At 46.1% G+C, this 22,776-nt stretch overlaps 1 protein-coding gene across 3 annotated transcripts in view; it reads left to right on the forward strand.

Moving 5' to 3' along the window:
- Window positions 1-22,776, forward strand: part of mob2a (MOB kinase activator 2a) — a 62,769-nt gene that overhangs the window by 20,543 nt on the left and 19,450 nt on the right. The window contains exon 1 of one of the 3 annotated variants that reach the window (XM_076733182.1): window positions 3,725-4,471. The exons of 1 other annotated variant lie outside the window; for it this stretch is intronic. In XM_076733182.1, the coding sequence (XP_076589297.1) occupies window positions 4,434-4,471 (38 nt within the window). In that variant the 5' untranslated portion in view covers window positions 3,725-4,433. Of the gene's footprint in view, window positions 1-3,724; window positions 4,472-7,427; window positions 7,794-22,776 lie in introns of those variants that run through there. One more of the 3 variants, XM_076733183.1, reaches the window with a different exon arrangement.

The following is a 22,776-nucleotide window of genomic DNA, read 5'->3' on the forward strand; positions in this document are numbered from 1 at the left end:
TAAAAAGAAAAAAAAAGGTACTTTTTCTTTTGCAGGCTCGATGGTTTTCCAAAGCTGGTGCTGAACTTCACATTCTTAAAATGCCTGAGCAGTGATCAGTGCATGGGTAGGGTTGCATCTCATTTCCTGGAATTTGAATTGAAAGCAACGCAGTCTAGATACAGCGAGATAATACTGATTGGGTGCAGAGCCCAGAAATATCCAGACATAACATTTGCCTTTGTGGGCATCCAGGAGACATTTGAGAAAATGTCAACATCACTGTCATTTAGCACATTATTTCACTCTTAACTCTCATGCACGTCGACATACTGAGAGACCAGTGTCACACAGTGTTTTTGGAAGCTACCTCACCTTTGTGATGATAGATGAGACAGATAGGGACCAGCAACAGAAGCCTATAGGGCGACTAAATGGACAGACAGACCTGTTGACGATGAGTTATATTGGTGTCCCCTGAATATAGACCAGGCTGTATGTGGGCTGTGTACAGACAGACAGACAGACATACAGACAGACTGACCGACTCCCGGCGTCGTCTAGCCTGGTCATATATATAGGCTCTTTCATGCTGCTCCCCTTTGCCTGGCCCCAGCACACATATACCTCTAACTGTGCTCAGTGCGTGTTTGTTTGTGTACTGAAACATATATTTGTGCAAGTGAGAGAAACAGTAGGTTCTTGGTGCTTGGCAGTAAGACCCCATGTACGTTAAATTGGATAATACACACATGGTTTTGTAAGATTCATCTTTTTTGGCATTACAGCATGTGCGTGTGCGTGTGTGTGTGTGTGTGTGTGTGTGTGTGTGTGTGTGTGTGAGAGAGAGTGTGTGTTTTCTGTCACTGTCACCTCTGCTGTAGAACTTGGCGCATGTAGTGAAACACTCTCTCTAAAGCTGTGCTCTCATGCATGCACTCAAGTAGCTGGAGCCACAGTAGTGTGTGTGTGTGTGTGTGTGTGTGTGTGTGTGTGTGTGTATGTGTGTGTGTGTGTATGCGTGTGTCCAGTGTTGTGTGTTTGTGCACTGCAGTCCAGCATTTTGACTGTGCAGTGTATTCCTGGAAAGCCTGTGTAGGAGTGGAGGGGCCAGGGCTGTTCCACGGCCTCACCGCAGCCAGCGATGACTGTTTTCTGGAGGCTTCCCTGTCACTGGGAAAGAGGCAGTGAAAAGAGTTTATGAGTATTTTATCCTGAATATCAACACCCGTAGGGAAAATATGCATCCTCCCCCTGAGACGGAGCAGAGGAGGTGTCGTGCATTGGGCTGGCATTTTTGATGCCATTAGTATGCACGGACACACACTGAAAAGTTCACATCACTCTTGCACAACATGCACCAGGGAGGGATTTAGCCGGATGGACAGAGGGGGGGGGGGGGGAGAGGGGAGGAAAAGGGGGTTTGTGATGCGACAGAGGGATGCATGGAAAAGAGGCTTGAATAGAAGCAAGGATTGCGAAAGAAGCAAGAAAGCTCAAATTAGCTTAATGAAGGGGATGCAAAAGGAGCAATAAAATCAAGGGGCAGTTAAGGTGCTGGCGATGAATAAGTGCAGGAAGGAGGAATGGATTGAGACTGAATAGGATGAGGAAAAGGAGGGGGGTTGTTTTGAACTGCATCAATAAAGCTCAGGCTAATTGTGCCTGTGAAGTCTGCAGTGCTCACCCTCTTTGCCTTCCACCATCCTCCCTTTTTTCGACTCCACTCGGTCTCATAACGTCCAGAATCTTCTCACCTTTTGTTAACCCTCTTCCTCCTGTAGTCCTCCTCCTCCTCCTCCTCCTCCTGCATCCCATCATCCTCCTCCTCCTCCTCTTTTCACTCCAGTGGCTGTTGTGTAACTCTGCAGTGACTGACTGAGCAGCAGCAGCAGCAGCGGCAGCATCAGTGGTGGTGGTGCGATTGATCAGCATTTCTGGCGCCAGGCTGCTCTTACTGTAATAAATGAACTCAGAGCCATTGAAAACCAAACCTGAGTGCTTTTGTGAGTAGAGGAATCACATCACACACACACACACACACACAAAAGAGGGATGCACCAATACCACTTTTTTACCACTTTTTTTTTTTAGACCAAGCACAAGTACTTACATTTGGATACTTGCTGAGTACTGATATGTGTACCTAATAATCAAACATGCTCAGCAGACACACACACACACACACACACACACACACACAGTGCTGCATTCCCATGATGTAATGCTGAATAAACCTGAATGCTCTTAAACTTACTGCATGCCTGCATTCATCATTTCGTACCTCTCCCTGCTTTAATCCCTCAAGACCCACAAAAGTTAATGAGACATTTTATTTTATTCTTAGAGATTTCTCTTTGCGTGTGCACATGGTGCTCAGGATCCTTTGAACTGAATGTTTGCTCGTAGATCAGCTGGATTTGTCCTTTAATCTCTGCCATTATAGCCATGGAGATGACTTATAGTTTTGAAGCGTTCAGTGGAAAATAGTTCCTTTTTTTCCTTCATTTTTTTTTTTTTTTAAAATCTCCAAATCACTTCCAGATTGCTTCATAAAAGTACTAAAAACTTAATTTTTTGGTTGTCTGGACAAGTTCAAGATACTAAAACAATTCACATGTAACCATAAACATTAGGCCTGGATTTGAGATCAGTCTGGGACCCTTGTTGAATCCCCCCTTCTCCTCACTGCTTCCTCAATTGGCTGTAAGAAAAGCACATCTGCTCTTTCCATTTTTTCACTCTTTGTGGTCTGGCCCTCTGTTCAACATATCCCCACTCTCCCTTTCTCCCCATCCATCCATCTTTTCTGCAGAACTCCTCTGCACAAACTTTCTTTTTTTTCCCTTTTTTTAACTATTACCATACAAATCCAGACTTGACAAAACAAGAGCTTTTCCCCCACCTCAGCTGTATGTAGTGTACACACATCCAGCAGGGGAAACATGCTTGCTTCCCCCAAGGGCACGCATACACGAGGCTAGCTGGAGGGAGGCAGTTGGGTGCGCCGGTAAAGGTTGCAGTTTGTCGTTGTAAAGCCATACCAGTGTCACCTCTGCATCAGCTCAAAGTCACTTTGAGTTATCCTACAGATCATTTCCTCCATTTTAACATTCCTGCATCTCCTTTCATTGTCAATTCTCACAGTGTTTACCAGAGAGGATGCTGAAAATGCTGCATAGCACGGATGTTACTCGCTAGCCAGCCAGTGATTATGGCCTATTGTTAGCAGTCACTTGGTTGTTGTGCTCACAGCAGCACCTGGTGAGAGGTCAGGAGTTCATTCATTCATTCATCATTACAAGGCAAACAACCACCCGTGCAATCATGGGTAATCGTCAAAAGTATAACATCCAGTAATCTGTGCTAATTGAATCCAGAGATATGTGCTAACAGTTCATCAGTGTAGTCTCCTCCTGAAGTAAAGCATGTTTACTTGCTTCCTGTATCATGAAATGTAAAGTGTGTGTGTGTGTGTGTGTGTGTGTGTGTGTGTGTGTGTGTTTCTCCATTAGGAAGACACACACAAACACTTGGAAGGGTTACTTTAGATTTAAATGGCATTAATGGCTCCTCAGCCCTATTCTTAGCCTTAAATCTGTCTCACCCTCCAGGCGTTGACAAGAGCTGTGCTGGGGTGGTGGAGTCTGCTTTGTGTTCAGCATAGGAAGGTACATGTGTAAATGTGTGTGTGTGTGTGTGTGTGTGTGTGTGTGTGTGTGTGTGTGTGTGTGTACAGCTCCTCATATAGGAAGCGCTACTGAAACACGAGAGCCTGCTCAGGACCGTGAATGGGGAGAAAGAAGCTGGCTCGCATCGATAACCATTTTTCATAGCGGGACCTCCGGTCTGTAAATGGCTCTTTAATGCTTCTTTTTTCATGTGCTAAGCGTCGCTTTTAGTTAGGTTTTATGTCGCCGAACCAAGCCGGAGGAAAGGATGTAGATGAGGACACATTGACAAGAAAGCTTCAAGTTTCATTTGGGTGTTTTTTCAAGGGGGGAGTAAAAAACGTGGTGGTTTGCGTCAGCGAGGCTGTGGACACAAAGCCTCCACCAGACTCCGTGTTAATATCGCTGCCTTTTTTTCCTGCCAGCTCGCATCGCTCCGGACCGCACGCATGTCACCGATACGAGCTCTGTCTGCTGGACTCGAAACGCCTGCAGTCTGAAGACTCGTTAACCCTGCCCCACGGAAACCAACCCGAGAGGGGGGGACCGGAGGAGGAGGAGAGGGTGGTCTGAGAAGAAACGGTAGAAAGATAAAGGTGTTGGGAGGAGTGAGAGAGGACTGCAAGGAGCAACTCCGTATTGTTCCGCGTTTGTTTGCACTGCAGCCGTCCAGAGAGAGAGAGAGAGAGAGAGAAAGACGGTGGCGTTTGTTTCTTTCGGGTGCGACAACAAGCTGAAACGCCGTCAATTCTGGATTTCTTTATCCGCTTCCTGTCGTCCAGGATGAGGTTTAAAAGGAACGGGTCCTATACGCTAAATAGGTAAGAGGCTGCTGTAATGTGCGCAGCGGTAACTTAGCACTGTGTTATTCATATTGGGGGGGCAGCAGCATGTTTTGTACACGCTGAACTCAGAAATCAGTTCACTTTCTCTGGGATATTTCCACACACTCACAGTGGTGCTTCCACTGACTTTAGAGGATCTTCATCCCAGTTTATGGCTGCAGTGGCACCATTGGTTCTCATTGTGATCAGTGTTAAGGTCTGAATGCTGCATCTGATGTAAATTCCTGTGAATACTTCAACTTGCAGTGATGCATAATTACAAAACATCCAGTGCGTGGCTTCTTTTTTCCATTTTAATGCAAGTAGAGTGGCTAATCAGATATTTCTAATGTCAGTTCCATTCAAGGGTCCCCTGATTTCACCAGTGTGGCGCCCACGTGTAGTTTTCTCAGTGAGACTGAATCGAGAGAAACCTGTCCGTCTCGCTTTAAGGGAGGGGGGGGGCTCTCTTTTGTCTCCTCTCTTGTATTTCAGAAAAGAGCAAAATGATCTCTCCCCTTCTCCTCCTTTCTTTCTCTCTCCTTCCCCTCCACAGAAATACCCCCTCTCACCATCCCCATCACCTAGCAACTTTGTATGTGTGTAGCAGTGTGAATGATACACACTATGTGCGTCTCTCCCTAACCCACTTTCTCATGACTTGATTGCAACGGACTCTATTCATATCCTGCCTTTTCTAAACCCGGTCACGAGTCGGGTCTTTCCCCTGCCCAGCGGTTCAGTCTCTCTCCCTCCCTCTCATTGTGTTATCTCTCCAAGTCACAAGTTTATAAGGAAAATTCTTTCTTTGTCTCTCAGCCATCCGCGACCAAGTCACACAGCTTTTCTTGCGTTCACTCAGAGCGGATGTCTTGCTTGTATTGTTTGTCTGGATTTTAATGATAAGGCCCAAAAGTTCGCGGAAGCACGCGCGCGCACACACACACAGACACACACACACACACACACAAACCCACAAGATCTTGTTCATATTGTTGAAAGTGACAGTTAATTTAATGTCAGTTTCACTTCTTGCACTTTTCCCCCGGCACTCCTTTTCCTCTTTGCCTTGTAATAAGGCATCTGGCCTTCCGCTGTACTTGACACACACAAAACCACATCCTGACTTTTAGGCACTGAAACACAAAGGGAGCTAATGAGTGCCAACACTTTCATCACACGGCTGAAAAATGCGAGAACGATCTTATCGCCGTTATCCTCTACCCCCCCCCTCCCCATACTTCCTCGCCTTTCTGTTTTCACTTAGGAAGTGTGTGCAACAGAAGTGGGTGTTGCTGTCCCCCTCTGCCATCATTGTGTGAGCGATGGTGTCACGTGTGTCTGTGCTCTGCTGCAAGCGTGCATTCACGTCTGCGTGTGCAGGTGAGAGGGATGAGGTAATTAAAGAGTGAAAGAGGAGGCCTGTTAGCTGCATCTCCTGGTGACAGGCCTCCAGGGAGGAGGTGGTGTTGGAGGAGGAGGAGGAGGAGGAGGGAGGAGGGAGGGATGACGTCATGGGATGGGAAAACGCTTTGCCTGGCTGCTGCAGTCCGTCCTTGTCATCTTTTATTTCAGAGAGAACAGGAGCAGAAAGAAGTGGCAGAGGGAGGACGCTCAGTGTTGTCCTGCAAGGTGGTCTGAAGTTTGTGTGAGCAGGGTGGAGGTGAAGGTGGAGGTGGAGATATCTACCAGCTCTGGCTGCTGTTAAATCCATCTCACTGCTCAGGAGCTCTTTGATAAGTCAGTGACAGAATAAGAGCACATCCGTTCCCCTGCGGTTGCCACATAACTGCCGTCTTCTGAAGGTGACTGTCGCCTCTGCCTCTATCGTCTCTCCTTTTTTGTCTCGGCAGGCTGCAGTCATTTGTTTTCTCTGAACAGAGCGGCCTGTTTGACATTGAGCGTCAGCATTCAGCGTCGTCGGCCGCCTTCGTCGTGGTCGGTTAATCCTGTCTCCGTCTGTTGAGTCCGCCGCCAAACGCAGCCTTCGATTATAGCACCACGCTCGCTCCCCTACCTGACCACTGCAGTCCCCGCGTGTGTGTCTGTCTGCTCGTTTTGATGTGTAAAGAAGTGAATAGCAGAGGGCAAAAGATAGTGATTGCTCTTATCGGACGATGCAGGGGGAGAGAGAAAGGGATGTAACGAGGCCCGTGATTCACTCCGTGTCCTTCACCTTATTTGCCCACACCACAACAACAGTGCTCTGCAGTGATTGGCTCGCTTCCTGGAGGCTTGTCTCCACGCTAGCCCCTCCCATCCCATACTGCTGCATCATTTGTGTGAATGAAGAGCTACAGTTACTGTATACACGCACCAAACTGTGTACATCCCCTGCTGCATGTTCATATGTTCGTTTAGTTTCTCCTCAGTGTCGATTTAAGAGTTGACAACTAGCCGTTTGCTGTTTTAACTAAGTCAGATATCGCTTCATGTGCAAACGCATGCAGGAGCTGTCAACGTGCTGCACTGATTTACCTCCCAGAGAGGTTTGACAGAATTTGACTTTGACTCTGATATAGAGGAGTAGCAAACAGAGTGTGTTTGGTCTGTGTGAGTAATGGGTGGAGAAGGGATGTTTAGCTCTTGTTTAGGATGTATACAGATGGCTGAGATTTCTGCCTCCCGAGGATTGTCTCCCCCATCTCTCTCTCTCTCTCTCTCTCTCTCTCTCTCTCTCTCTCTCTCTCTCTCTCTCTCTCTCTCTCTCTCTCTCTCTCTCTCCCTCTCTCTCTCTGTGTCCATCTCGCTCTCGCTTCCTCCCCTGCAGTCCATCCACCCTGTGCTGCCCAGCAGTCAGCAGTTTGTTTATGGGACTTTTTTTGCCAAGCTAATCTTCCCGCCTTTCAAGTGGGAGCCAGCAAGTGACTGAGGGAGGGGGGGAGAGAGAGAGAGAGAGAGAGCAAGAGAGAGAGAGAGAGAGGCACAGTGTGAAAGTGAGGCAGGCAGTTGCAGTAGTTGGAAAGGAGAGAGAAAGAGGAACATGTCCAGAGAAGTGTGTCTGGTTTGGTGAATAATTTTTCTTGTTTTGAAACTGCATTTTTTCACGTTTGGCCGACTCTCCTGAACGGCTTGCGTGCATCCATCCGTGCATCCATCCTTCCCTGCGTCACCTGCGTTAAAGTCAGAGGCCGCTTCAGTAGCTGCATGATTACACAAGGTGCTATGCTGGAGCTGCCGCACCTGTAGCCAAGGAGCGGAGACGGGGAGGTGAAAGGAAGGAAGGAAGGGTGCTGTGGGTCGGAGCCTTGTAACCCCGGCTCTGCTTCACCACTGACTGGATGGGGGTTCTGGTGTGCTGCGACTGCTTCTTCTATCGGTAGTTAACCAAGTCCCTGTAACTCTTCTTCCTCTTTGTGACCTGTGCTTGCTGTCTGCTGTTTTTGTTGATTATTGTGGTTGACAACAATCGTCAATTCTTCAGTTGACATTTTCAGACCTTCCCCTCATCTGACCCCCCCATTTACCCTCTTTGTTATGCTGCTGCAGTCTTGTAGGAGACATTTGAGGACAGTGCTGCTGTAGCAGGCAGCGATTCTGCTGTAGTCAGACACACAGCGTAGTCTTGACTTGTGGGAGGGGAGGAGGAGGGAGGGAGTTGAGGACAGAGGGACAGCGATGGCACATAGCCATTCCCTATAGCTGGCTGAAGGGGAGGAGTGGTAGACATCGCTGGTTACTGGGTTCGTTAAGAAGTTACTTAGAATGAAATGGCACAAGGCCAGATGTGAGCTCGTCAGTCGGGCTGGCCTAACTTTCCCTCTCGTCCTCCCGTGTGCCCCTTTGGCTGTGCAGTGCTGTTTGTTTGGACACTGTGTTCCTTTGCAAGGGGGCAGGGATGCATTTTTTTTTTTTTTTCCAGTTTTTTGTTTGCAGTGCATTGACTTAACAGACTTTGCTCCTTTTTTTCACCTGAATTTGCTTTCTATTTGGTTCCCTACAGATAGCCCTGGAACAGCGATCATGTGTTAGAGAGATCTGTGCCATTAATTTTAAAATGGGACCGACTTGCTGGCGCTCTTATAGCTGGTTATTGTGCTTGAGAGAACGGGTAGATGATTTAGGTTAGGCTCTCTGGCAGTTGGAGCAGAAAGGATCTGGTTCCCCTCTCTTGTGGTTGTGGGGTTAGCCAGCCTGAGCCTGTCTTAACTGCTGTATAAAGTCTAAATATAACTTTCTGGTTCTCTAAGGAGCGTTTTGATGGCGAGGGTAAAATTGTAGCTTTAACACAGACACACACAGCACAGCTGGATTAGATTAGGCCTCGCTGTGATTCAGAACTTTGTTTACACTTCGCCGCTTCTCTTAGTATGAATAACAGCCTGCTGGTTCTGTGTGTATGTGTTATGTATGATGTGAGGCTGCACGTGTTATATACTGTAGGCCTTGGTTAAATACACACAGAAGCCTTGTGGAGGGGTACTTAAGTTCTTCTCTCCCCCCGTCATGATCAAGGGAGGGGTGGAACCTGGACAGCACACCGATGTCTCATGGGCTCATTAAGCCAAAATGGGCCGTCACATCTATTTTTAGCATTTCCTCTCCCTTGGCGTCTCCGTCAGCCAATCAGGCGGGCTGGCGATGATGTTATATGGCTTGATTGATGTGTGTTTTTCGAGGCACACCCATCCAACCAGGTCCTCGGTGACCTCAGCCTGGGCCTGCCCTCTGTCCGCGGGGCTCCGGTGTTTCATCTTTCAACAGTAGCATTGTGCTGAAGTAGGAACTGCCTGCCAGTCTGCCATTGACCAGTCAACTCTAATGTTGATCATCCTGTTTTAGAATGGAGCGATTGAACAGTCTCCCATCATATGACGCACACACACACACACACACACACACTTTACATTTCATGATACAGGAAGCAAGTAAACATGCTTTACTTCAGGAGGAGACTACACTGATGAATTGAATTGACGATCATTGTCATTGTGGATTAGTCTTGCGGTTATTTTCTTGATTAATCATTTAGTTGTTTGGTCCATGAAATTTCCGAAAGTGGTGAAAAATGTGTTTCTGAAAGCCCAAGATGCCCAAAGATATTCAGTTTACTGTCATAGAGGAGTAAAGAAACCAGAAAATATTCACATTTACGAAGCTGCAAATCAGAATTTTATTTCCTTCTCAAACCAATTAAGCAATTATTTAAAAAGCTTGCAGTTCATTTAATAGTTCACAACTGATCGATTAATCATCGCAGCTCTACACACACACACACACACACACACACACACACACACACACACACACACACACACACACACACAAACTCACTGGATCAGTTTTGAGGCAACATCTGTCACAGTTGTCAGAGTTGAATCTTGGGTCAGGTTCTCATTCTCATGTTGTCAGTATGCCTGTTGTGCTCTCTCTCCCCACGCACATGTCAAAGACTTAAGTTGTAGCCATCATTTATTCAAACACAATGGCAGCATGAAGCAGAACATTTTCCCAGTAGTGAGGTTTAATGTTACTGTACCCATATGAGGTATTGTTGTTGACATGTTGCTGGAAAGCAGGCACATTCAGACCTGGAGGCTCCATCACATGACAAAAGCTTGTGTGTGTGTGTGTTTGCTCTCAGCGGATCACTTGGTGGATTTTACAATGTGTGCCGTGTGGAGCAATACTTCGGAGTGTGTCATCATACTGTGCGTGTTGTATTAGCCGAGCAGGCCATACTGTTTTCCATGTGTCTCTCATTAGGCTATCTTTGGCAGGCCCGCCTGCTTCCACAGAGTTGAGACGGGCAGCTCAACAAGGACACCATTCTCCACCAACCAGCCCCGCGCTCCTTCCCCCTCAGCCCAGCAGGCTCCCTCCTCGCCTGGCTGCCTGTCACTCAGACGAGGTTGAGCTGAATCAAGCTGCAAAATGCTCCGGTGTTTGAGGAAGGTTTAGTCGAAGATTTGAGCTGCTGTAGCTCCGATTAGTGCGTAGAAATCTCATTAAAACATGATCTATTAAATGCTTTGCCTGGATAGCATTATTTCCTGTGGCGGTAGAATCGAGCTGCTTTGTCATCCTGGCTGCAGAAAAATGCTGAGACTAAAGTAAACAGCAGCATAATCTTTGATTTTTTTTTAAAATGAATTTTGATGGTCTGTTGAAAAACTGTTTCTAGGAAAGAACTTTAGAAACAGACTTTTTTTTTTGGACCTAATAAATTCTGATTCCATGTAACCCAACTTGTGTTAATCATAGACAACTTCACCCAAACACCACCTCAAAAAGTGGGGCACGCAGTCCAAAATCAACTAGCTGGACTCAACAACTAGTGGAGCTTGCTGAACCCACATAGGAGACACTCCCAATCACTTATCATCAAGCTAATGGCTGAAAAACCCTGCCTGTGGTGCCTGAGTTTACTCGCCAGTATAAGGACATGTGTTACATTAGACTCTTATGGAGGGACGCAGGCTGGTTGGTGCAGTCCGTCTGTCTTGATTTGACTGACTGTCCTCTGTGTTCACCTGCCCTACAGTCACTGCGGAGGGCAGACCTCACACACGGGGCCAGTTGCATAACACAGACACTGTGTGTGTGTGTGTGTGTGTGTGTGTGTGTGTGTGTGTGTGTGTGCGCGCGCGCGCTCTCTCTCTCAGTAGCAGCCCAGTCCTGCTGGCTCAGGAGAAGGAGAAAGAGATGGCCTTGCACTAACCTCACCTCTGCATTTAGATCCACCCAGTCAGCACACACACACACACACACACACACACACACACACACACACACACACACTCTCACATACACTCATGCACATGCTTAAATCAAAAAGGCTCATACTCATTTCTTTCTGAAATCAACTTAATTCAGAAAAAGCACACCCGATAACACACTACATGTTTAAAACACCTTATTGTTGCTGATCACATGAACATAAGGTGCTGTGTAACAGAGTTAAAGGTGTGTGCGTGTGCGCATGTGCGTGTGCGTGCACGTGCCCTGTAGGCATGGAAAAAGTCATTACAGCTGCTTGGTGGCCGAATTGGCAAGTGGATAATGGCTTCATTGTGTTTGGCTCCGTTTACAGGTTGTTCAGGTGGCAGGAAAAGGGTTAGACAGAATTCACTACCAAAACAAGGGGCCGGGAGGCTTTCTGTGGGCTGTAAAGGTGGCAAGGAAATCGGTGGTCGCAGTTGTTGCAGCAGCAGCCTATGGCTTCTCTGTACTGCCTCTGGGAACAAGAGACCCATTTGAAGAGAGGCAGGAAGTGCCTGGGCGCCTCACTTCCTGTTTATTGAGTTTGTCCCAGGCGAGAGTGAGAGGGAGGGGTGGTCTGGTGCAGCCTAATTGAACGGAGGAGGTGGTGGTGAGTAGGTGAGCCTTCATTATTTGCTCTTTGTCTCAAACTGAAACATAGACTCCCTCTCACACATACACACACGCTTGCCTGCATAGCTGTGTAATTGCCTCTGTGCTGCAGTGCCTTTGGCAGCTGTGCTCCCTCATTTGTTTCAATTATCTACCATCTGACATAGAGCTGTTACCAAGGATAGACCGAAAAGAAAGACGAGAAGAAACGAGACGAGCAAAGTTTTAAGTGGCCTCCAGAAATGCAACTTTATTATGCACAGACCGTCATAATTCACACCTTGAAAAAACAGCTGGATCTCACCTACGTCATGTTCAGATATCGTGAGTCACACGCACACATTGAACTCCCTCCTCATGAGACTATATTTAATCAGAGAGTAGCTGTGGCGAAGAGGCTGCTCCGGAGCGAGCAGGGAAGCTGCAGAGTGCTGACTCCAGCATGTTCTGAGGTGACGTTCGTAACATTATGTTACGGCTCTCGGGGGCTGCAGGCCAAACAAGGACTAACCTTAAATACCCTTTCGTATCACCAGAGCACCTCGGATCTCTGCCAGCGTGTTATGAGCTGCAGTTGCAGTATATATTTTTTTTCACACTTTCGTATTGCAGACAGATGTGCACACTGCACTAACAACCCTCCCAACCCCCTCTAGGACAGATGATGTCACTGCATAAGCTCATCTTTCCAGGTGGGAGCCAGTCCCTCCTAACTCCAGCCAATCAGAGGCTTGTTTACACCTGAATCACCAGCGAAGAGACAGACACTCACGAACACACGTTCAGCTTCGTAGTGTTAAGAGACGCTGATCTCATCTGCTCATAAAAGGATCAGATTATATTGTTCCCACCACAGCTCATCCGTTACCGTAGGATGTGATGCATCCGCGGAGGGCGGAGGAAAATGTGAACATCAGCACGTGTCAGTGGACTGACGCTGTGCGGCAGCGTTGAAGGGGCACGCACATCCTTTCTCTCACTGCTCCAAGGACATCTATTGATTTGACCCCTCTTGTGTCTCCTTTCTATCCATCTCTCTTTCATTTTCCCATTTTGACACTGGCGACAGCTGCCTCCACCCACTTCCTTCCCTCGCTCTGTGATGCACCATCTGTGGACGACAGGCACGCTTTTTGTTTGGTAGCATATGTGTTGATGAGGATGTTTAAAAAGAAGGGGAGAAAAGGTCAGGCTGTATGTATAAATATAAGAATCGTTTGCCTTGTGTGACTCCTGTACACATGTGTTTGTGCAGCTTTTCCCTCTCCGCAGACTGACAGGACGTGCCCTGATATTTCCTCCGTGCCAGCCTCTGACAAAGGGCAAGGCTCCGCTGTGGTTTCACTGTCATCCCAGCAATGCCCTCAACGTGAAAAACATGCGTGGCTTTGTCCAGGAATTTCCATAACATTTGCTGCCTTTTCTTTTTCTCTTTTTGCCCCCCCCCCCCCCCCCGCCTTCTGAGCGCACCTCTTCCTCTCCTCTGTTGTCGTCGCGACGCAGACACACGTGACGCCATCGCCGGCTCTGCCTTTGCCCTCTGCCAGTCACGTACACACTGCCTGTTTTTCCTCCTGATTAACCCAGAGAGACTGATATTTACCGACGTCCCTACATGATCTGCTGTCAGAACTAATTACGGGAAAACAAGTCTTTGGGTGGAACACATCGTCTGTCTAAACAAAAAAAAAAAAAAAAAGTTGATCTCAGCCCACAGCCCGTGTGTTGTGTCAGTGCTCTGTGTTATGGGACTTGCTGTGGGCTAACCGCTGCCTCTTGTTTTTGAGCTGCTGTTGTGTGGTGGCAGTGCGGTTGTTGTTAAGGGTGGATGTCCATAAGAGACGGTGCTGGTGGTGAAATCATGTCTGTCCCTCCAAATATCTTGCTTGGAGAAATCAGGCTTCCTCTCTGGGCAGGAGAGGTGCTGCTTCATGGCGCACACACACTCACATTAACTTAGGTACTGTGAACACCTCTAAGCCGATAAGAGGTTCAGGCGCCCACAGAGGCTCTCTCACCAGAACTTCCTACAGGGAGCACTGACTCGCTCATGTTTTCCACCAGCTTGGCTTTTGGTGTGTTAATCTGTTTGGCTGCCTTCAGGTGTGACCACTTCCTGCCTACGCCTTCGTCCACTCCCAGTGTTAATCAACCTCACACAATGGGCCAGAGTTTCCTCTGCTGTCAGATGTTGGCGAGATCTCGTCTAGTCATCAGGGGAATGTGAATTTTCTTTTTTTTTTCTTTTTTTTTTTTTTTTTGGCTTGTTCTCTCAGGATCAGAGCCTGACTGATAGTGGATTTTTGGGGGGGGTGATACCAATATTAAGGAGTCGACATATCATAATCCTACAGCTTTATAGCCTATTTTCTATTCTAAATAGCTTAATGTTCACTAATAATGAATTTATCTTTATTTTTAGGTTTATAAAAACACTTAGTGAGCTCCCTGACAAAACATCTGATATAATCCTCTCCACTATAGCACATATTCTCTGCTCAATCAAACTAGCTACTAGTTTCATGTTTCAGCTTTCTTCCAAACCATTATTTCAATTCATTGAACTCCAATCAGAAATGCTCATGTTTCTTGCTTATGGAAACATGTAATCTTTACCTTTAGCTTGCTATTAACATATGTGGTTCGCTGCTGCCGTGTCAAGAGATGAACAGCTCGGGGGAAACTTTTCAACAGTGGACAGCCAGGAAATGCAACAATTGGAATTGTTTGGTTTGGTGTCCTTAACAAACCAGTGTGGTGTGAACATGTTTAACTTTACTGTTAGACTCTTATCAGTGTTACATGGTATAGATGCTCACACATTAGCTTCCACTCATCTGACAAGGTGTGAAAGTGGCTCCATGGTTAGCTCATTAGCTAATGTAGCGAAGGCGTATGATAAGCAGGATGTTGGTTGTTGTCATTTTTATGCTGGTTTATAGTTTTAACCAGTAGTGAGGTGGCTGTTTTTCTTGACTTCATCCACATTTTAGCATTGTGATGTACGCCCTTGTCCATCGTGTTGTCTGTCACTTAAAGGCTAACTTTGCTTGGAGGTGGGATTTTTAGTCACAGTGCACTCTGCTGGACAAACTAGGTGATGACACCGTATGTAGATTACCACAGCATGTTTTTTATACAGTATTTAATGATAAAAAAAAAAAAACTGTACTTAGGATTTGAACACTGAAGAGGTTTTTATTTTCTTAACTCTTTAAAGATGTTTGTCTCTGTTTTTGCTTGCTGTTCTCACATTGCTGAGTCATCACTATTTGAAGAGAACAAACTGGTGCTTTTAAATTGGGTAAAAGATGATATACAGGAGATTAAATGCACCACTGTCACTGTGTGTGTGTGTGTGTGTGTGTGTGTGTGTGTGTGTGTGTGTGTGTGTGTGTGTGTGTGCTTGTAGGTGGGCACTGACTGTACTCATCTCTGGAAATGTCCTTGTCCCCTCTGTTTGACCGTGCGGTTGTTGTGATAAGCAGAGCAGCAGTATGGAGTCAGATCAGTCTCTGTATCAATAAATGCACAAATGTGTTTCAGGATTTATACATAAATATTTTTCATTGCACACAAAAATAGTTAACCTTGTGTAAAACAAATCCACATGTAAAACAGTAAAGTTCACAAATGTATTTGTGATGCACACACAAATCTTTCTTGTTTTAAATAAATGCAGTAGAAATCCAAAAATGTGTATTTTAAGGCACTTGCGGTTTTTATTTAAATGTAGAAAATAGTGACAAATGTTTAAAAGTACTGTTCTTACAAAAAGTACTTTTTATTGGATATATCATGAAAAATTGGTCCATTTTACATACAGCAGATAATAATAGGCAGTGAAAAAGCATAGATCTGTACTGCTTGTTTACAGCAGCTCCATCTCAACAAGCTTCGGCCGAGTCACTAAGCTCCATGTTCTCATGGTTAGAAAAGCAAACAGGACATTTGCTCGAGCGAAATAACAAATCAGACATGAGAGTTGCTGTTCGCTCACATGCCAGACAGTCTGACGGAGTTGTTCTGTCTGCTGATGCAGGAAATGGAGACCTCTCCCCTGGGAAAAAAGCTCCCCCAAACCTCCTTTCATCTCTCGTCTCTGTCCGTTATTGTTTGTTCCTCACGGGCCAAGAGCATGCAGACTCTCTGCGCAAGTTATGTAACATACCTAGAAACAGACTGCGGTGTGTTCAGGGGCAGGCTAATGTGATTTGACTCGCACTCTTTAGCCAGCATGTTGATCTTATCGGCTGGTTTTCTCCGCCGACGTGACACCTCCTTAGATTTAGATTCAGGTTCAGGGTGAAGCTGTCGAAGCTTACCTCTCTTTATGTAATACAGATTTAAACATTCCTCACGTAGCTGCCTCATTTCATTGGCCGCGCTCTGTTTGAGTCTGACAGTGATTTGTGGACTGTGTCCTCAGAGTCACTGAAGCAGAGATGAACTAGGCCTGCTCGACATCGATCAGTCTTCCCCCACGGTGGTGAGGGTTGGTGTATGAGGCCATCAGCGATAATTACTCAACTCAAGGAACATTCTGTACATTTAAGTGTGTGTGAGTCTGTTCTGGGAAGAGCTATATTCATGCATCATGCACATTCCCTAGAAACCAAATAGGAAATCTGTGACTAAATGCCCTCACTTAGGAGTTAATGAGCTGGATCGGGGCAGGCATGCACAGCCATGGAGCAGAAAACAGAAAGCCACCCAAACTGTGTGCATGAACCCCACACCCTCCTCTTTATGTCTGCACCATTTGGATTAAAGACTCACCAACAGTCCCCACAGTGCCGTCTTTGTGTGCTTTGGTTCTGTCCCATCTCCTCAAGAGCCCCAAGTACACTTTGTAACTGTGCTGTCACCTATTTTGTAGTAGTGTTAGATAATGTGTGATTTCTGAGCTGTTCTCCGGTTTTTGTGTGGAACACCCTCTCCTCTGTTCCCCTCCTTCCTCCCCTCAGACAGGCCTGGTAATCCATGCTCTCTGGTTTTGTTGTTTTTTTATTTTTCTTTTTTTCGTCCTCGAGCTGTGAAAAGAGAGCTCTGTTCACTCGTAAGCGCCACGGCCTACCCTACACACACACACACACACACACACACACACACACACACACACACACATACATACGTCCTGTGCAAACATGGGCGCTACCCCAGTCCCTTTTCCCGCCACCTCCTCTTTGCTTCCTCCATCTATCCCTGTATTCCATGACGGTCTTTCTCCTCTATCCAGCCCCCTCCACCTTATTCTTTACTCGCACAAACACACACCCTCGCACACAGACTGCCTCCTGTGCTCCTGAGCAAACAGTAGCATATGTCTGACCACAGCTCTCCTTGCACCTCTTCTTTTACGTCACACACTCCCCCAAACCTCACCTCTGCTCTCACTGAGTAATTGCTATACTGTTCATTTTTCACACTTTGCTCTCTCTTACACTCTTCATATTACTCAACCAAACCAGTGGTGGAAAGTAACTCATTAAGTTTTACCGTCTTTAAAGGATGCTGGCGCCCATAGCGTGAGCATAGGCCTGGTTCAGTTTCAACTGTACCAAGCGCGCGCACACACACACACACACACACACACACACACACACACACACACACACACATAGAGAGCATCACACGCTTACAATAAATCCTGGAATGGAAAAGTTGAATGGAAAACTCAGTCTTGCTTTGAGGTTGTGTAAGGTTCTGTGAGAAACCTTTTTCCAAGGGTGGGTCCTGTTTATGGTGATGTAGCCCTCTCTCAGCTTTCATCTTACTCTAATGCACAAAAAAGAGCTTTAATTACCTCTAAACTCTTCTCCAGAGTCAGGTTCAGGCTCTGTAGGTTTCAAAGGGTTTTGATATCACTTGTCTGATGTGGAAACTGTGCACAACTACATTGTGTGCCAGCAGGTGGCAGTGTTGCTCTCACACCGTCATAGTCTCTGGAGTTTTTGTGTGTGTGTGTGTGTGTGTGTGTGTGTGTGTGTGTGTGTGTGTGTGTGTGTGTGTGTGTGTGTGTAAAACAAGGAATGTTCCTCTCACAAGCCAAGCCGCCCTGTGCCCTGTTGTGTTACACTGGAGCTGTAATCTGTAGGTAATGTTTTGCTTTGCTTCAGAAATGTTCAGAATTTTATCTGCAGTTGAGACATCAGCAAGTTTAGAGTGATTGTGTGTCTGCGTGTGTGTGTGTGTCTGTGTGTGTGTGTGTGTCCGTGTCCCAGCCTCATTGCCAAGGTTATCATAGTCTTCCCAGAAAAATCCACATTCTTTTCCTTATAGGAGTCTTGTTAGAGTTCTGGGAAGAGGTGTAGCCTTGGGGAACCTTTCCTGTTTCCTCCAGCAATGCACAAGACGTAACAAATGGCCACACCCACACTCATGTAAGCGGTAATAAGCCGTATGCGATGGCAGCTATCAATTTGAACACTCACCTTTTAGCTGGCGTTGATGAGCAGTCCTTAGAGTTCACATCGAGCAGTGAGCAGAGTGCCTGTAGATTCAGTATATTTCCTGTCTGAATGTGAGACTAAGGAGGGACATGTCATGCATATTGATTGCTGTTTAAAGTAGCCGAAAGTGCTGAATGTGCATTACGTCCCCCCTGACACGCACATAAACATTTTCTCTTGGAAATATGAGACAGTATCCCTCAAATCAGCAATTAAAGGGGGTGTTTTTGTGCAAGTTATAAAGTTGTGTTTTCATACAGTGACCCAACACTCCGCTTGAGCATTTGAGGAAGCATTTCATTAGATGGAAAATGAGCCGAGTGCAGGACGAGTCAGCAAAAATAATTTTCCAGGAAATAAACTCTAAAACCCCATAATGAGTAACTTCTACATAATGACTTTTCCTCCATTGTTGGGACAAATTCTGGCGTATAGGTGACGATCAGCGCAAGACAGTTGAAAAAAAATGTTTTGATTTCCTGGAAACCTTTAAGTGCTCTGAAAACAGGAGATCTGAACATCTAGAGTCCATGGCACCTGGGTGAACTCCACCTGCTGATGAAGATCATGTGATATGATGTATGAAGAGCCAGAACAGCTGTTAAATTCACCATGTTGTGAGATTGTTTCCTCCAGTTTGGTTTCCAAATTCATGAACAAAATCTGAACTACACGGGCAGTTTAGAAGATGTGCTGGCATTATCGTGAACCCCCTTACTCCCTCAGTGATGGACTCCCTCACTCCTCTGATGGCATAGGTCATTGAAAATGCACATTACTCCCTCTTCCCCACACTGTCTCTGTGTCTCGATCCCTTCTGTCATGTGATCAATCTCACGACATGATGGACTGACTCTGCCACAGACCCACAGCCATTAGCAGGATAGAAAGCCTCATTTCATTTCCCTTTTACCTGCAGGCCTGAGGACAAAGTCACATTCTGTCTGTGCCTTGAACACCTGTGATGCAGCACCACGTCACAGCTTATTCCTCAGGTCGGCTTCCTGATCCGTGTCTCCTCCGCCTTGACCGCTAATTCGTAACCTTGCCACCTCTGTCAGTGCGGTGACCATTATTATCTTTGCTGACCTTGCTCCTGAGCCTCGGGGCTCACAGGTGTGTGTGTGTGTGTGCGTGCTCTTACACTTGACAGACCAGTGTTTGGTGCCCAGGTGGCGAATTATGGGATGGATAGAGACTCTCCCCCACTGAGGAATGTAGGGAGGAGGAGTGCAGCGGGCGGCCAGGGCATGCTGTGACAACCTCCCACACTGAGCCAAACTCTTTCACTCCTCTCATCCAAACTTCTATTATTACTCTCCTTTTTTTTGCTCAGTCTTTCACTTTTCGCTCCTCCGTTACCCTCTCTTCACCCCTCTCAATTAGGTCTTCACTCCCTCTTTCTCATTTCCTTCCTCCCTGTCCGCTGCCGTCTCCCGTTTCATCCTTCGCTCCTCTTCATATTCCATTCTGGCCCATTCCTGCTGATATGATAGTGGCTAATCTAAGCAGTATCCATGGAGATGGTGATTTATAAACGTCTGGACATGAGTCTGGTATTTCTCATCTCCTGTCTTCCAGCTCGCTAAAGCCCTCTCTTCCTTCAGTCATAAACCAGTCAGAACATGGCCTCCTGACTTTCAAACACACTTGGCTACTCTCTTCTTCTTTGCAAACTTCCCTTTTGGACTCACTCCAGTGCCCAAACATATGCAAAACATTTTAAGTTTCAAGATTCAAACTAACCTCACCTAATTGGATTAGGAGTGCAGTGGTAATTAGGCAGTCAAATATTTTTCCTTTGTGCCATTGCTGTTGTTAAATGGTGCATGTCATTGAATGCTAATATGTTTGCTCATGAAGTGCACACATCTACCTCCCAAACAAGAAATGCCCAGTTGAAAAAACTGAGAGCTGAGCCTCCTCGATTTCCCGCTCTTGACCTCCTTTATCTCACTCATGGAGCTCGTCTCTCCTTTGTTTAGCCAGGCTGTGTGTGCAGAGAGCAGTGGCATGTCTTTGCATGCAGCCCTTCCCCTACAGGAATGCAGAGCGAAGGAGAGATGAAGCCAGCGAGGAAAAGGGCGCACATGCAAGGAGAGAAAGAGGACCTCAAGACCTTAGAGGTGGAAAGGAGATAATGGGTCAAAGAAAAACTGATGGGCAAGAACTGGTAATATCTGGTCCACCTTTAAAGGGCTTGAAACAAAAATATAATGTCTACAATATCATGTATTGTCTATCAACAAAGATATGACAGCAGTAGTATTGGTGCTTCATGCACAGTGTGGAGGACAGGAGTCCCTAGTTTGATGCTACCTATTCTGGACCAAGTTTTGTCTGCCCATGCACAGACACACACCGACATACAAGGCCACACATACTCAGTATTTCATGCAGCACACACGGTCCAGTCCAGTTTGTAGCAATGAAGGGTAAAGAGGTGAAGCTGCTTCTGAGACAAAGATTAGCTGATTTGCCTTTTCTAGGGTCAATCAGATGATATTTTTTTTTGGTTTTTTTTGTTTGCATCCCTCCAGCTGTGGCAGCATACAGCATGCTTTTGTCTAATTTAGGAGGCTGGTGGGTCACTGGGTTCAGTCTCTCCTGGCCCTGGTGACCTCTGTCCGGGCCTATAGAAAACCCCCTGGCAGTAAAGACCTTCGGTCTGCACTGTTTTCACTGGCTAAGACCTTACCTAAACATACTGTACTACGCCACCCCCACACACCCAGAATGCATCACCAAATGTGGGTCTTACAGAGCAACTTGGAACTGCTCAGATTTGTATTCAGTCATTTGGTTTTAACACGGTTGGGCGCCTGACCCGTCCGTCATTTGGATCCCAGTTATGATAGGCTGGAATCTTGCTGTGGTAAGGACGGGGCTGAGCTGCTGCCAGGCCCCAAGGCGCATCTGCTGAGGTTGTGACTCATCCACTGCTGGCCTAGAATCAGTGTTTTCTTTGTCTCAAATAGGTGGAATGTTCGCTGACTTTCAGACCCAACCTGTTGGGCCAGCCGTCCACCTCTCTCTGCAGGCGAGAGAGCACTGCAGACCAATATGTCCTGCTCATTTGGACTGCTGTTTAATGTTTTTATGTGTTTATTTGCTTTTAACAGTCCAGCGGCTCTTTCACATATCAGCACATGGTTTGAACTTAACATTCCAGTCTAACATATTTTTTTCAATGACTGCCTCCAAGCTGATGCATTACAACGTCAATCCTGCAATGATTTGAATTACTTGCATTTTTCTCCACTGCAGTCTTTGTTGTCGTCATGTTATCTGTTGGTCTCATCAGTCATTGCTGTAGTTATTGTGCTTATTGTTATCGCCTCACTCATCAGATTAAAGCTCAACACATCCATCAGTCAAAAGGCCGGTGACGTCACAGTGTTTTCCATGAAATGCCTTCATTTCATCTCCTCCCCTCTTTTTAATGAGTGACGTGTTTTCTAGTTAAATCAGAGCCTTTATTGTCTGTCTGCAGGGTGGCTGTCTTTTGATGGGGTTAGCATACTTGAAGCAGCTTGTTATTACTGCTAAAAGTCAGGCAACCAGTGGTTCAGCCTTTGGCCATGCACGGTGTTGTATGTTAATCTAATCTGAAAATTGTTGTTTTCACGTGCATCACAACTTCTTTTCTAGTTAAAAGGATCCTTAATTCTCCCCAGGTGTTCTTATGTAACGGTTAAAGTTTTTGATTTAACCCCAAGTAGGCATCTCCAACGAACAAATTAGGAGGTAAGCAGAATTCAGCTGTCATAACTCATATCTGTGCTACTCATTCATTACAGCACACATGCTTTCTTCCTGCAGTAGGCTCGACATGCAACCGGTGATTGCTAGTTAAAATAAAATGACAAAAATTGGCCAAAAAGCCCCACCTGCCGTTGGATTTGGCCAGTTGCCAACCTGTTCATCCAGTCACCCAGCCTCACCTCATATCACCTGTTTAAACAAAGAAAATGCCACTTTGAGTTAAAAGCCACCTGCTCTTTAACTTTCGTGTCCGATTCATTTAAGCACTTTGTCCACAGTAACTCAGCAGTGACTGTAGAGGCCCAGGACCAGGCCAAGCCCCAGTGATCTTGAATGGATGTCTTCTATTTTCAGTGACCGTACGGATCCAATAGTTAGAAGCAAATGAATGGAAAGTTCCCTGAGCACAAGATTTCCATTACAGCAACAAAGTGCTTTCTCTTGGGCAGTCACAAGTGGCACACGAGCACTTCATGTATCAACTGTAGAGACAGTTTTACATTGTGATCTATCACATTGGTCTGTATATATCATATGTATGATATACTATGCTACATATGCTGCTGCGTATCAGTGAAGTTTTTGATACTAGTGCCACTAGTATATCTGAGTTTTGACACCAAAATTAGTTTTTTAGAAACATGTTTTTTTCTTCAAAGCTCACCTTTTAAGTTCCCATTACAGTACAGTTTTCAATACTCACTGCTCCAACTATATAGCACAGCTTCCCTCACCACATAGCTGATGACACGTTCCTCCCCTCCCTCTCTT

This window comes from Chaetodon auriga, chromosome 6, assembly GCF_051107435.1.
Source record: "Chaetodon auriga isolate fChaAug3 chromosome 6, fChaAug3.hap1, whole genome shotgun sequence".
In the NCBI taxonomy this organism is placed as follows: domain Eukaryota; kingdom Metazoa; phylum Chordata; class Actinopteri; order Chaetodontiformes; family Chaetodontidae; genus Chaetodon; species Chaetodon auriga.